Source organism: Podarcis erhardii (assembly GCF_964252035.2).
Source record: "Podarcis erhardii genome assembly, chromosome: 15".
NCBI classification, from domain to species: Eukaryota; Metazoa; Chordata; class Lepidosauria; order Squamata; family Lacertidae; genus Podarcis; species Podarcis erhardii.
The window spans coordinates 27,171,770-27,187,140 of record NC_138505.1 but is presented as its reverse complement, the minus strand read 5'-3'; the positions used below and the strand labels follow the sequence as shown (position 1 = coordinate 27,187,140).

General features: G+C 48.1%; 2 protein-coding genes across 3 annotated transcripts in view; both read right to left on the bottom strand.

Annotated features, from left to right (window-relative positions):
- The window catches only part of DEPDC5 (DEP domain containing 5, GATOR1 subcomplex subunit), a 186,270-nt gene that overhangs the window by 57,196 nt on the left and 113,703 nt on the right, over positions 1–15,371 (bottom strand). The gene's annotated exons all lie outside the window — the stretch shown is intronic.
- The window catches only part of LOC309330863 (sodium/glucose cotransporter 1-like), a 38,124-nt gene that overhangs the window by 16,255 nt on the left and 6,498 nt on the right, over positions 1–15,371 (bottom strand). For both annotated transcript variants that reach the window (XM_081842774.1, XM_081842775.1), the window contains 4 exons: positions 9,926–9,997; positions 4,318–4,422; positions 2,831–2,890; positions 2,279–2,383 (listed from right to left, as the gene is read on the bottom strand). In XM_081842774.1, coding sequence (XP_081698900.1) covers positions 2,279–2,383; positions 2,831–2,890; positions 4,318–4,422; positions 9,926–9,997 — 342 coding nt within the window. The remainder of the gene's footprint in view (positions 1–2,278; positions 2,384–2,830; positions 2,891–4,317; positions 4,423–9,925; positions 9,998–15,371) is intronic.

The window sequence follows — 15,371 nt, the reverse complement described above, 5'->3', positions numbered from 1 at the left end:
CATAAACTATAAAAACTATCCTGCAGGCTGTTCATTATTGAAGCTCTTTAAGAAGGTGGCTCCCCAAGGCTTTCCCACTGGAGATCCAGCTCAACCGGCTGGGTCTGATATCTTCATTAAGTGTCTTTTACGGCCCCCATTAAGGCTTTATCGCCTCTCCCCGACTACTTAACTTCACCTTAGGCAGGAATCACCTCCTCAGAGCCACGTGGTAATCAACTGGAAACAGTGGCTGCCAGCAAGGTCACGTTGATGCCACCAGCAAGCAGCTCCGACATTCACGAGCTCTCTGATCAGGCTGCTTTACTTGGGAGTAAGCCCTCATTGGACTCAGTGGGACTTGCTTGTGGGTTGACACATATTCTACCACCCAACACCCTTACAACAACCTGGCAAGGTAGGTCAGTATTATTGCTGCCGACTGCAGATGGAGGAGAGGGCTAAGGCTGAAAAACAAGGGAGATGTTCCCTGCTCCTAGGCCATGAATTCTCAAAATGGCTTTAGGCAAGTCACTCTCCCTCTCTCAGCCTCTGTTTCGCCATCTGCAGTATGAGTGGAAATCATAAGACAGACCTACCTTACCAGGTTGTTGTGTGCAAGGACAATCACTAGAATCCTTTGAACACTGTAAGTTAAACGAATTATAACTTCTAAAACAGAACTTGAGTAATGGTTCTGCAGTGAGTTTCTACTTTTAAAGAAAGTGGTTCCTTTCTGTCCCAGGATGCCAAGATTGCTACTGGTGCTGAAGTGCAAGGAAAGGCGGGGGGGGGGGGGCAGGTTGCTGCAGACCTTTTCCTTGCCCCATTACAGATTAATTAGTAACCCTGATAGAGATGGATTATTGCCGCCTTGGTGGAGACGGAGGGCAAAAGGCCTGGCCTTTCGGGCTAATTTGTATGATTATCTCTCAGCTGTTGCCCATGAGGGCAAAGAGTAGCCTTGCATGGCAACTGCGGGGAAAGAACTGGCCAGCGGTTGCCCCACCCCCCATCAGGCAGCAGCTGCAAAGGAGGGGGCAGGATTGAAGGAAGGTCCCCTGTGGCCTCCAGTCTGGTGGGCTGTGAAATCCCAAAAGCCCCTCTTTCCTATTGAGGCTGCAGACATGCCATACATTTAAAGCATAAAGCTTCCCCCCCCCCCCAAGAATCCTGGGAACTGTAGCTTGCCCCTCCTGGAGCTACAGTTCTCAGAAGCCTTAACAAACAACCGTTCCCAGGACTTGTGGGGGACGGGACATGCGCTTTAAATGGGTTTTTACTGTGTGCAGGCTGAATAATGCTTCATACAGCAAGCAGGAAGAGATGCTGTCAGGTTTTTACCTCATGATATGTTATTTCCCATGATGTCCATTATTTACCATGATTCCCATTATTTCTTCTGGCTTCACAGCAGCCTGTCCCAGCCTGGTGACTTCCAGAAGCTTTTGGACTACAGATGCCACCAGCCCCAGCCCATGCAACTATGATAGCGGGGATTGGTGGGATTTGTAGTCCAAAACGTCAGACATGCCCTAGAGCCAATCTTCCAATGGGGAGCTTATAGGGCAACCAGAAGCAGTAACCGGTGTGTGTTTAACATTATATGACGTATATGTTGTTTTCCCTTCACACCTAGGGCTCACCCACTTTCTTTTGCACCACACTTTCCAGACACAGGTCCGTGCTTTAAAGCTTTGTGTCCCAGTGTGGTTTTTTCCTGGCACTTTCCCAGGAAAAACCCGCATTTTACTTCTGAATTGAAACAAATGCAATCCATAGAAAACACAATGACTGTTTGCTCTGGTAAAGGTAAAGGAACCCCTGACCATTAGGTCCAGTCGCGGACGACTCTGGGGTTGCAGCGCTCATCTCACTTTATTGGCTGAGGGAACCGGCGTACAGCTTCCAGGTCATGTGGCCAGCATGACTAAGCCGCTTCTGGAGAACCAGAGCAGTGCACGGAAACACCGTTTACCTTCCCGCCGGAGTGGTACCTATTTATCTACTTGCACTTTGACGTGCTTTTGAACTGCTAGGTTGGCAGGAGCTGGGACCGAGCAACGAGAGCTCACCCTGTCGCGGGGATTCGAACCGCCGACCTTCTAATCAGCAAGTCCTAGGCTCTGTGGTTTAACCCACAGCGCCACCCGCGTCTGGTTAAGTTGTAAAATGCCGTTTTCCATGAGGAATGCACTAGGACAACAGCAACAACAAAACCATCCTTGCACACAGAGCTTTAAAGGTAAAAAGTTAGTCTGGGTGAGGGAAAGGGTGCTGGATCCATAGTTCCACTTACTGAGATCTTAGTGAAGATGTACAGGAAGAGAGAGAGGACGGAAAGGTAGATTTGAATGCGCTTCCCCCCAAACCGTTTCCGCAGGTACTCTGGCATTGTCACCACCTGCAAGGAGGAGGAAGAAAAGGCGTTTGGAGCAGCTAGAGGAAGCAGAAGAGCACTGGGGCAGGGGTACATGGCCTGGCCAGGCCCGGCCCGGCCCAGCCCGGCCCAGCCTCCCAGTAAATATGGAAGCTGGCAAAGGTGGGCCCTAGAAACCGTAGGTGCAAATCCCAGCTGAGGAACTACGCACAAAGCCATTACCCATGAAAGGGAAGCAGTGGCAATTGGGGATGTGTGGATGAACGCACAAAAGGAGACCTGTCAATAATTACCCAGCAGCCCAGTGAGAGCTCCTTTTGCTGAGAACACCAGGCGCTGCCAGGCAGATCTCCTGCAAACCCCTTCCCTCTTCCCTTAGCCTGGGCGTCCCACCCCCAGTGATATGCAGAAAATAAGACAAGCACAGGAGCCGCGAATGAGGAAGCCAAATCGCCCCCATTGTGGACTTACTCCGGCCTTGATGTAGATGGGGACAAACATCCATCCCAGAATGACCACCATCACCAGAGCCTGGAACACATGGAAAGTTTTTGTTGATGCATTAGTTTATCCAAGTATTTACAGACTGCACTTACACAGAAAATGTAGCAAAGTGGTGCACAAGGTTTTTGCAGGAAAAGCATTAGCAGCATAGCCATAAAACCTGAGTGGTAATGGGCCAAAGTCCTGTCTGAGCAATGCACTTTTAAAAGGAATCTGAAGGAAAACAAGAACAACTCCAGCCAGATGACTTCTGGTGGCAAGGAATTCCACAGGACAGGCCCTACCACATTAAAGGCTCAGTTCGTAGTGAAGGCCACCCGAACCTCAGGAAGATTGGGAGACTGCCAGCGGTGCCCTTCAGAGGATCTCAGTAACTGTAGTGGGGAGTAAGGAATCAGGCAGTCCATAGGTACTTTGGGCTCATGAAGTCCTAACAAAGGATCTTGAACTTTGTAGCAAATAGGCAGCCAGTGTAGCTCTTTCCTATGAGCTGTGTGGTGCTTGCAGGGGTGGGCCTCGCTAATATGGCACCTTGACGCACACCCCAGATCTCGTGCCACCTTCCCAAAGCTGGTAAAGTGAGGCACTGGGCTTTGAAAAGGAGGTGTGACGGTTCTGGGAAGGTCCTGGAACCCTCCCATCTCCTTCCCAAAGCTGGGCAAGCACCAACTAGGCTTTAGGAAGGAGGGTGGGGGAATTTAGGACCCTTCCAAAGCAAACACTTACTAGGCATTGGGAAAGAGCTGGGGAGGTTCCCCCTTGGCTCAGTGCCCGGTGCGGGAGAACCAGTCACACTGTCCTAAGTCCACCTCTGGGTGCTTGGCTGTCACATTCTGCCCTGATTGCCAACATCAGCCCCACAAAAGTGCATCACAGTAAGCAAGGCTAGAGGATTCTGCTATGATTCTGCGACTCCAGTGCATGGACCACTCTGATCAGGCTACCCTGGTCCAGGAATGGTGGCAGCAGGCGTGGCAGCCAAAGCCGGTGGAAATCTTTTCTAGCCTCAGAGATCACTGGGGTCTCTAGTGATAAAGATGGAGCGTTATCTTTTTCCCACTGAGGTTGGGTGCATCTGGGCAGGATGCTGAGACACATGCCAACACATCAGGAGACATCTTGCCCCTGGGGAGCCTGGTTACGCCACACACACACACCTGATCAGGGCCTGATCTGGGTTCTCCAAAAACCAGGGATGAAGACATGACCCCTGAGGCATTGTTGGATCACAGCTCCCATCACCCCAAGCCAGCATGGCATGCGCTCAAAAACATGGAATCCAGGAATGTGACGGGATTTTCCTGCCCACCCACCAGAAGAGCAACCCTTTTGATCAGCAGGTTTAAAAGAAAAAGAAAAAACCATCCCCAGACAAGAAGGGTTAAAAATGTGAAGGACCCCAAAATAAACTGGTAACTGCCATTTTCCAAAGCCACAGAATCAAAGGCACTTACGTTCCACTCAAAGCCCCCGATCGCGATCCCGGCAGCTGCCCCTGTCCCGGCCAGGCCTACAAAATGGCCGCTCCCAATGTTGCTGGCAAACAGAGAGGCACCAATCTGGAAGCAGAAAGGAGAGATGTCCTTTAGCCTGAGGGAGGAGGGTGGGCTGGGAGTCACCTAGGTCTGGGGCAACAAAACCAGACCCTTCTAGTCCCCCCATTTTCCAGGGACAACCCTGGATATACAGAAGCCGTCCCGGTTTCTGATTTGATCCCAGAACGTCCCACTTTTCCTTAGGACGTCCCTATTTTCATTGGAGGGTATGGAATTACATGACCCCTGAGCCAAAGAGATAAGTAACTGCACAACCTTTAGAAGACACCCCTGTATAGGGAAGTTTTTTTAATGTTTCATGTTTTATTATGTGTCTATATATGTTGGAAGCCGCCCAGAGTGGCTGGGGAGAACCCAGTCAGATGGGCGGAGTATAAATGATAAAATTATTACTACTATTTATTATGGAATAGGACGTCCCTATTTTCATCGGAGAAATGTTGGAGGGTATGCAAAATCCCTTGCGGCTCCATATGACACACATCATAAACTTTTGTGGGTTGGAGTCTGGAATTCCCCACATGGATTCCAGCAGCATTAACACATCGGACATGACTGCAGCAAGATCTGAGTTTAAATGCATAGATCTGCTGCTTTTGCACCACCTTTGGACCTCAGCCTCACATCCCCAGAGGCAGAATTAGACCCAATGCCTAGCCCTCTTCCAGGGGAAAGCAACATGAGGACCTCCCAGGGTCCTTGGACCACAACCAGGGCCAGCAGCCGGCCCAACTGTGAGACAGCGTGGCTTGAGTGCCACAAGCGGTCTGTCAGGGCAGGCCCTGCATCTGAATAAAAATGGACTGCGGGAGCTCCAATGGTCCTGGGAGTTTGCCTCCTGCAGGCCTTGGTCCAGTATATCTGAAGGAGCGTCTCCACCCCCATCGTTCTACCTGGACACTGAGGTCCAGCGCCGAGGGCCTTTTGGCGGTTCCCTCACTGCGAGAAGCGAGGTTACAGGGAACCAGGCAGAGTGCCTTCTCTGAGTGGCACCTGCCCTGTGGAACGCCCTCCCACCAGATGTCAAAGAGAACAACAACTACCAGACTTTTAGACGACATCTGAAGGCAGCCCTGTCTAGGGAAGCTTTTAATGTTTGATGCATTACTGTATTTTAATATTGTGTGGGAAGCCGCCCAGAGTGGCTGAGGAAACCCAGCCAGATGGGTGGGGTATAAATAATAAATAATAAATAATAAATAATAAATTCTTATTCTTATTCTTATTATTTCCTCCCACAGCCTCACCACCCAGCGTACAAGCAATGGAAGCAGAGCTTGTGCCTACACCCATTTGGCGATTGTTCCTTGGTTGACCTAGACAGAGTTGCTTCTTTACAAGGCAGCTGTTGTCACCATTTTAAGAGCCAGCGTTCGTGTGAGGGCAAGTTGGCTTGCAACACTTTGCCTGCACTGTCCTGTCTGGCTTCATTCAGTGGGGGAGTTCCCCTGTCATTTTAATCCGCAAAGTGTCTTGTTCTCCATCTTTAAGCCTCCAGGATAGGGAAGGGCAAGGGCAGCTTCTTCTCTCTCTCTCTTTCAGTTTCCCTTCAATTAATGATTAAGGCTAATGCCGGGTAATTAGGAATGCTTTCCCTGACAATGGATTCCATGTCTCTGCAATTCTGCTTGGAACGGACTTCTAGCAGATGGATATATCCATCGAAGAGAAGGCCGAGGCATTCATACACAACACGATAGCCTGGCATCTGCACAAAAGGGGAGCTTTTGCCATTTCTCAGACTTGCTCCCACACTTCTCTTAACCCAGAAGTTTTCACTCAAACCCAGAGGTTTGAGTCCATGGCTCCCTCCCTGAGCTCCCCTATGGGGCTCAGGTGCCCAGTTATGTCACCCCTCACCTGCAGAGCTGGCAGCCCCTCACCCCTTTTATGGACACCCTCCCTTGTGGAGGTTTCCCTCAGCCCCTTCTCCTCTCTCTCCTTTCCTCGGGAATCCTCGCCTGCTTGCTTGCTTACTCCAGCAGAACCCCTGGAAGTGGTGCTTCAGGTTAAGAACAGTTTCAGGTTAAGAATGGACCTCCGGAACGAATTAAGTACTTAACCCAAGGTACCACTGTATTTTAAAAGAGCCAGCGTCACACAGGGGACAGAGTGAAGCCTTTGAGCCCCTCCAGACACCTCTTCTCCTTGTGCATTCAGGGCAGTTTTTGCACAGAACAGTGTTGGGGACATTTACGGTATATGCAATCCCAGTTTCAATACTGATTTGCACCTGCAGTAGTTTCTGGGAAGCCAGGCTGCTTCATTTGCAATTGGTGCACTGCTTGCTGAAATCCCATCCCTTTTCATGCTGCAAATATTCCAACTTATTTTTTTTGTCCAGCCTTTGTTGCACCATTGTACAAGAGGGCCCCTCTGGACAGAAATAATATTGAGCAGACACCACAGAAGAACTAATAGAGGAATGGTGTGTTGACAGGCCACCACGAATGCACCTCCACCCCCCCCCCCCCAATTTCCCCCCACTCATCCTTTTAAAATGTGTTGCTCTTGTATTTGTATTGTATGAATCTGCCTGCTTTGCAGGTGCTGTTTTACACCAACGTATTCCGGACATAAGCCACTTAGAGCAACACACACACACACACACACACTAACACAAACAAACACATGATAAACCTGTTTTTCAGCAAACAAATAAGACTGATGAGACTTGGCCAAAAGTTGAGTGAGAAGAAAATATATGTTATGTACTGAAGTTCTCACCCTGGGCCAGCAGGGGGATACTGTAGATAGTTATGCAAATAAGGGATCGAAAGTGACGTTCAGTGATTGGATAGTTTTAGAAAATTGTTACAGTTACGTTGTACTGGAGCTCTATATAAGCAGGCTGACTGAACCCTTCAGTTCAGTTCTGTTCTGGCCTGTGAATAAAGAAGAGCTGTTTGAAGAATCGCTGTATCGTCTGATATGTTCACCCACAACTTAACAATATATTTGTTGTTGTTTAGTTGTTTAGTCGTGTCCGACTCTTCGTGACCCCATGGACCAGAGAACGCCAGGCACCTCTGTCTTCCACTGCCTCCCGCAGTTTGGTCAAACTCATGCTGGTAACCTCGAAAACACTATCCAACCATCTCGTCCTCTGTCGCCCCCTTCTCCTTGTGCCCTCCATCTTTCCCAACATCAGGGTCTTCTCCAGGGAGTCTTCTCTTCTCATGAGGTGGCCAAAGTACTGGAGCCTCAGCTTCACGATCTGTCCTTCCAGTGAGCACTGAGGGCTGATTTCCTTAAGAATGGATAGGTTTGATCTTCTTGCAGTCCATGGGACTCTCAAGAGTCTCCTCCAGCACCATAATTCAAAAGCATCAATTTTTCAGCGATCAGCCTTCTTTATGGTCCAGCTCTCACTTCCATACATCACTACTGGGAAAACCATAGCTTTAACTATACGAACCTTTGTTGGCAAGGTGATGTCTCTACTTCTCAAGATGCTGTCTAGGCCTGTCATTGCCCTTCTCCCAAGAAGCAGGCGTCTTTTAATTTCGTGGCTGCTGTCACCATCTGCAGTGATCATGGAGCCCAAGAAAGTAAAATCTCTCACTGCCTCCATTTCTTCCCCTTCTATTTGCCAGGAGGTGATGGGACCAGTGGCCATGATCTTCGTTTTTTTGATGTTGAGCTTCAGACCATATTTTGCGCTCTCCTCTTTCACCCTCATTAAAAGGTTCTTTTATTCCTCCTCACTTTCTGCCATCAAGGTTGTGTCGTCTGCATATGTGAGATTGTTGATATTTCTTCCGGCAATCTTAATTTCGGCTAGGGATTCATCAAGCCCAGCCTTTCGCATGATGAATTCTGCATATAAGTTAAATAAGCAGAGAGACAAAATACAGCCTTGTCGTACTCCTTTCCCAATTTTGAACCAATCAGTTGTTCCATATCCAGTTCTAACTGTAGCTTCTTGTCCCACATAGAGATTTCTCAGGAGACAGATGAGGTGATCAGGCACTCCCATTTCTTTAAGAATTTGCCATAGTTTGCTGTGGTCGACACAGTCAAAGGCTTTTGCATAGTCAATGAAGCAGAAGTAGATGTCTTTCTTGAACTTTCTAGCTTTCTCCATAATCCAGCGCATGTTTGCAATTTGGTCTCTGGTTCCTCTGCCTCTTCTAAATCCAGCTTGCACTTCTGGGAGTTCTCGGTCCACATACTGCTTGAGCCTTCCTTGTAGAATTTTAAGCATAACCTTGCTAGCGTGTGAAATGAGTGCAATTGTGCGGTAGTTGGAGCATTCTTTGGCACTGCCCTTCTTTGGGATTGGGATGTAGACTGATCTTCTCCAATCTTCTGGCCACTGCTGAGTTTTCCAAACTTGCTGGCATATTGAGTGTAGCACCTTAACAGCATCATCTTTTAAAATTTTAAATAGTTCAGCTGGAATACCATCACTTCCACTGGCCTTGTTATTTGCAGTGCTTTCTAAGGCCCATTTGACTTCACTCTCCAGGATGTCTGGCTCAAGGTCAGCAACCACACTACCTGGGGTATACGAGACATCTATATCTTTCTGGTACAATTCCTCTGTGTATTCTTGCCACCTCTTCTTGATGTCTTCTGCTTCTGTTAGGTCCTTTCCACTTTTGTCCTTTATTATGGTAATCTTTGTACGAAATGTTCCTTTCATATCTCCAATTTTCTTGAACAGATCTCTGGTTCTAACAATATATATAAGATATTTATTTCATCCCCCCTTTCCTGCTCACACTGGCAAAGAATGAGCTGTTCCTTTTTCTACTTTGATCCTGAGATCTTTCCCCTCCAAGGGAGCATCAGGTAAGACGGACAGCTTCTGCTTTCTGAAGGAACAAGCTCTTTCTCTTCACCTCACTGGGCACCTCACTGGAAGGTGAGTCATGCACCAGGCAACAGACCAGCCACTGCCCTGCTCCCCCACAGTCTATCCTCAGGAGCCTTGGTGCCGTGAGGATGGGCAAAGGAGCAGAGAGAGTCTTGCCCCTCCACCGTCCACCAATAGCCAGCAGCAGCAAAGCTTTGCCCAGGCAAACCTTTGCCAGTCTGGTTCCCCCTTCCCCACACTGCTTTGAACTGCAAAATTTCAGTTTCTCTTGGTTTCCTGTTTTTTTCCAGTCTCTTCTCCATATTTCTCTATCAGTTTGCTTTCTTAAAATCCTCACCAGCATTTTCGCGCAAATTTCTCCTAATGGCCAACATTTTGCCTAATCTACACATTTTTTGCAAAGCAATGTCCCCCTACTATACTTTTTCATGTTATTTTCGTGAACATATACCGTTCTATGCACGCTTTACCCAAGCAGATGCAATTTTGTACACATTTACTTGTCTGGAGAACCGCATTGCAAAATTCAGAGGAGCGTCCCTTTCAGAGGACATGGTTCTCTGTTTCAGTCTGCAAATTGCAAAATTGGGAAGGGCAGATAGAGTAGATTCAGCCTGTGGTCCTCTTGGTGGAAAATGAAGGGGGCTGTTTTTCAGGGAAGCTGGCTCTTTAGACACAACTTACCGGCCACCAGACCATGCTCCGGCCTGCTAAGAAGAATCCCCCAACCGTCCCACGGTTTGTTGAATACATGGCCTAAGGAAGACAGAAGAGGAGATGCAATTAGAGTTACCAACCATATAATATAGCCTGACCACTATCCCCCATGCATTGATAAGCTCATTACTGCAATGTGCTCTTTGTGGGGCTGCCCTTGAGGTTGTCTGGAAGTGGCAGATACTGCAAAATGTAGCAGCTCACTGGGGCAGGATATCGCCAACACATTAACCTACTAAATTCAAGGTACTGGTTCTGGTGTATAAAGCCCAGGACAAGGTGGGACCAGGATGCCTGAACGATCGTCTCACCCCTTACATATCCAGTCAAGGAGAGGGCCTCCCGCAGAGACCATCTTATCGGAAGGTCTCTTCTGCACAATGTAGGAACGGAGCCTTTTGTGTGGTGGCACCTGTCCTTTGGAACTCTCTTCCCCATGAATATTAGACAGGCGCCTCCCCTGTTGTCTTTTTGGTGCCTGCCAAAGACTTTCCTCTTCCAATCAGCCTTTTAAGTAGAGATCTTTCCCACTCCACCTCTATACTAGAATTGACTTTAAGGTGTTTTTTTTAATTGCTTTCTCACGTATTGTTTTCTGCCCTGGGCTTCTTTTGGAGGAAGGTCAGGGTATAAATGTAATAAATTAATAATATATTGAAAAGGACATCTGGCCAAAGGATGATATCCAGTGAGTGGTCACATTCAGATCAGTGGGTTTAAGGAACCCTAATTCTAATTTAAATCCATTGACGTCAGTGAGCATCAAAACATTGACAAAACATTGCTTATTTTGTTTATGGACCACGTTTTCTTCCAAAGAGCTCAAGGCGGTGTACATGGCTCCCCTCCACCCCATCTTGTCCTCACAGCAACCCTGTGAGATAGGCTAGGCTGAAAGAGGCAGCGACAGGCCCAGAAAACATGACTGAGTGTGGATTTGAACCCGTTTCCCAGGTCACAGTCCAACACTCTACATTGGCTCCTATGTCGATTATGAGCTGTGTCCAATATTGGTGATGCTCAGGGCATGCCTGTTGAAATTAATGGATGTGATCGATCTAGGTCCCCTAATTTCAATGGGTCTGCTCTGGAGTAACATCAGTTGGCCGCAACCCCTTGACCTTAACTTGTCCGCTGATTTCATTGGGCCTGCTTGGAGTATTGATCCAGCGGGTACAAATCCACCGCGAAAAGTTGATTCTGTCTTAAGCCTGTCAGAAATAAAACTATCAGGTTATCCTCATAATCTCTCTGGAGTTCCAAGTGTTAGGCCCATGAGACACATCCCAGAAACAGCTTGCAAAAGACCTCCCATGCAGTGATTTTTTTGTAAAAAAATATTTAGGGGTACTCTCATTTTGACTCAAGAAAATCACCATTTTATAGTTCAAATCGTGGGAAATAAACACAGTAACAGTGGTACTTCGGGTTACAGACGCTTCAGGTTACAGACGCTTCAGGTTACGGACTCCGCTAACCCAGAAATAGTGCCTCAGGTTAAAAACTTTGCTTCAGGATGAGAACAGAAATCGCACAGCGGAGGTGTAGCGGCAGCGGGAGGCCCCATTAGCTAAAGTGGTGCTTCAGGTTAAGAACAGTTTCAGGTTAAGAATGGACCTCCAGAACAAATTAAGTTCTTAACCCGAGGTACCAGTGTACATGGAGAAAAGTACAAAGATTCACCAAATGTTTAGGGGTATGCGTACCCCTGCGTCCCCCCCACCCCAGAAAAAAGCACTGCTCCCATGAACAATGGAACAGAAATGTTGGGAGCAGGATTCGGAATGGAGTCAGATCCAGAAGGAGAAAGCCTGGCATTCAGTTATCCCTCTGATGCTTCACCAAACAAACAAACTGGCATCCCCGAGCTGCTGTTTATGCAGCACCATCCCAGAAGCACTGCCGGCAACTTGACAGCGATTATATTCATGTTCATTCGTGGCACAGATTTATTAGGCACAATCAAGGCTCACCATTGTTTCAGTGGCAACAGACTTGGCCTTTCGCCAAGCCTTTCCCAATGAAACCATGATGGGGGTAAATGAATGAGAACGTCGTCCGTGAGCAACGTGCCACCTGAGGCTTGTCCAGACTGGCAGTGCCTCCTGGCACCACCCTCCACGGCTGCCCAACCCAAGTGTCATACAGAACTGCCGCTGGCTGGGCAGTCGTCACCGGGGCCTGGCGGGGCTCCCTCCAAGTGCTTTGGACTAAAGCTGCCATCAGCCAACATAGGTGTGCTCAGACCCAGCGCCGTTTCCCCATGTTGGCTGGGACTGGAGAGAGTTGTGGTCCAAAGAATCTGGAGGGCACCACCAGGCTGGCAGAGGTTGGCATAACAGTCTCTCTGTTTACACCCACCATGCACTATAGGGCATGGCACAGTCATAGAATTGAAGCGTTGGAAGGGGCCCATGGGTCATCTAGCCTAACCCCTTACACTGCATAGTCATATGGGCAGGGAAGGGGCTACTCCGGGCAGGCCATGTCTTGCATCATTTTTAAAATAAAAAATGTCATTTAATCTACATTATGGCACTTCCTACGGACCAGAGATGTGTTTGTTGGATGGCCTTGAAATGTCTCAAAACTCAGAGATCCGCCAAGGAACATTGACGATCACCTAAACCAGGAGGTTTCCCAAATTTCCCAGCTGTTTTTGGACTACAACTCCCATCATCCCTAGCTAGCAGCTGAAAACCCAAGTTTGGGAAACACCGGCGTAAATGATGGTCATGGCTTCGTGCCCCCAAAGTGGAGAACAAAGTATGTTCCATTTGAACTGAAACTGCTTTGAGATGTTCTTAATTGTAATTGTTTTTAGAATGCTTTCAGTGTTTCAGACTGTTTTTGCTTTTAAATAGTGTGTCTGTTTGGTGCCCTGGAAGGACAGGGCATACATTCTAGCAATAATTCAATAAAGAATAATATTTGTTACAAACGTGTGTGTATGTGTGTGTGTGTTTATGCATCTACATCTTCACAAAATTCCTCGGGGGACTGTTGGCATTTGCCCATGCACATAGGAAAATGCCTTCAACAGATTCTGAGCAACTGGTCTACCTAGCCTGGTGCTCGATGTGGCTCTTTGGCATAGGGTGCCCTGCCCCACCTGGGCAGACCCATAGCATGCCTTGAGCCCATCTTTCATTCTGCACTGCAAATGGGAGACGAGAATCGGTGTTAGCCTTCCGGAAAGAGAAAGCAACCAAGCAGAAAGACTGTTTTTGCTGCTCCTGCTCCTCATACAATTGTGGCACGGCCGTTGTGTGTCCACAGAAACCAGCAAGGTAAAAAGGTTAAGGACCCCTGGATGGTTAAGTCCAGTCAAAGGCAACTATGGGGTTGTTATGCTCCTCTCACTTTCAGGCTGAGGGAGCTGGCGTTTGTCCACAGACAGTTTTCCGGGTCCTGTGGCCAGCAGGACTAAACCACTTCTGGCACAACGGAACACAGTGACAAAAGCTAGAGAGCACAGAAACTCACCCCATCGTGGGGATTTAAACCGCCAACCTTCTGATCAGCAAGCCCAAGAGGCTCAGTGGTTTAGACCACAGCACCATACGCGTCCTAGAAACCAGCAAACACAACGCAGTACACACCCAAATAAATCACTAGCCTGTGCAACAGCTGGATCCGAGTTGTGAAATGTGGCTTTCCACCTCAGAAACGGCTACCTCCTGTGGAGAGCCTCGCTTTCTCTTCATTTTAAAAAGAGCAAGCATGCCTCTAGACCTCATGGTTTCTGGAAGAGAGAGAAAAGGCAAGCCATTCCCCTTGCAAGAGCAATGGGATTTTCTAGCACTCCGTATTTCCTGGTGATATATATATATAACTTGACCCGCATGTTCTGCCCGTTCCTGCTTTGGAATGCAAGAAGCCTACTCTCACACTGGCATCTGCATAACCAGGTAGATGTTAAGTGTGGAGTGGGGGCAGCCAGGGCAAGGGAACAGGCACCCTGGCTTCCTGGTACAATGAGACTCTCTTTGACCTCAGACAAAATCAAGCCAGCAAGCACAGTCTTGCCTTGCAGTTTTCTCAGTGGTTTTGTATTCAAAACCCTCCTTGGGTTTTTAGCCCATCCCTCCTGACACCTGCCCATCTTCCTTAAGAGCAGCCTTGCCCAGATGCTTTGAAAAACAACTCCTGGATAGCCATGGGATGCCAAGGCTGATGGGAATTGTAGTCCAAAACATCTGAAGGTACTCCAGACTAGAGAAGGTTGCTTCAGAGAGGGGAGTCCTGGGCTCTTTGAGGCTCTTCTGGACTTCTGCACAGCTCTGAAAGAGTTCAGAAAGCACAAGGACCCTGGAAGGCATTGCCACACGCTGCCAGAATCAGACACCCTGACGTGCCCCACCCAGGTCCTGGGGAGCCAGTCATCAAGTCAACTTGGCTCCTGCACCTCCTTCCACTGGTTCTGCTTCTGAAACTTTATAAGGGTTGCCCATCAGACAAATGTTTCACAGGTGAAGCTCTTTTCATTTCTCTACAGCCCAGGAAAGGCATCACCTGGTGCATTATTACACAGCTGCTCTGGGAATTTTTCAGTGCAAGGGTGTGATATTATTATTAATTTGCAAATCATAAGAATGGAAGGTTTTCTGTGCATCGGGCAAGGAGAAAAATGATAAAACCTTCTGCCAGGCACAAGAGCAGAGGCAGGAAAAGCGTTGGCAACCCTACTTTGAGAGGCAGTGCAGTTAAAATGCTGCATTAAGACCAGGGTAAGAACAGGGTTCGAATCCCCTCTTGGGCATGAAGCTCCCTGAGTGTGGCTTTGGGCCAGGAACTGCCTCTCAGCCTAACCTACTTCACAGGTTGTTGTGAGGATAAAAGGAGGAAAGTCCTCAGGGAAATAATGGCCCTTCACTGCATATAACAGTCAGGAACTGGTCCTCCCATCCCCTGCAAAAAAAGGGAATTTGCCCAGTCCTTGAAAGCTTGCTATACACCATTCATCAACATTATAAATGAGTATCAGTTTAATACCACCAGCAAAGAATCCTGATAATTTTAGTTTGGGAAGGTGATGTCAACTCTCTGCTCATCGTTCTCCCTGAAGTACAGCTCTCTGGGGAGAGGGAGCGGCTGTTCAAATACATTAATTGATTGCAAAGTTATACATCTGTTCTGTTTAAGCCTGTGGCGCTAGCTTCCATTTCTCATCCACACATGCCCTGAATAAGTAATCAAGGTGAGTGTTGCCACTGAACATGTGCAGAGTGCCTGTTGTATCTCTGCTAAAATAGCTGCAAGCATTAAGGAGCCTGCAATAAGGAGTCAGAAGCACCCTTTGTGGCAAAAATTGAGCTATTCCCCTTCTTGTCACTCTTTCTGCTGCCATAAAAAAACTCATCTAGCCACCTTTCCCCCCACCCTGGCCATGAGACCTCTCAGCCACCCTGAT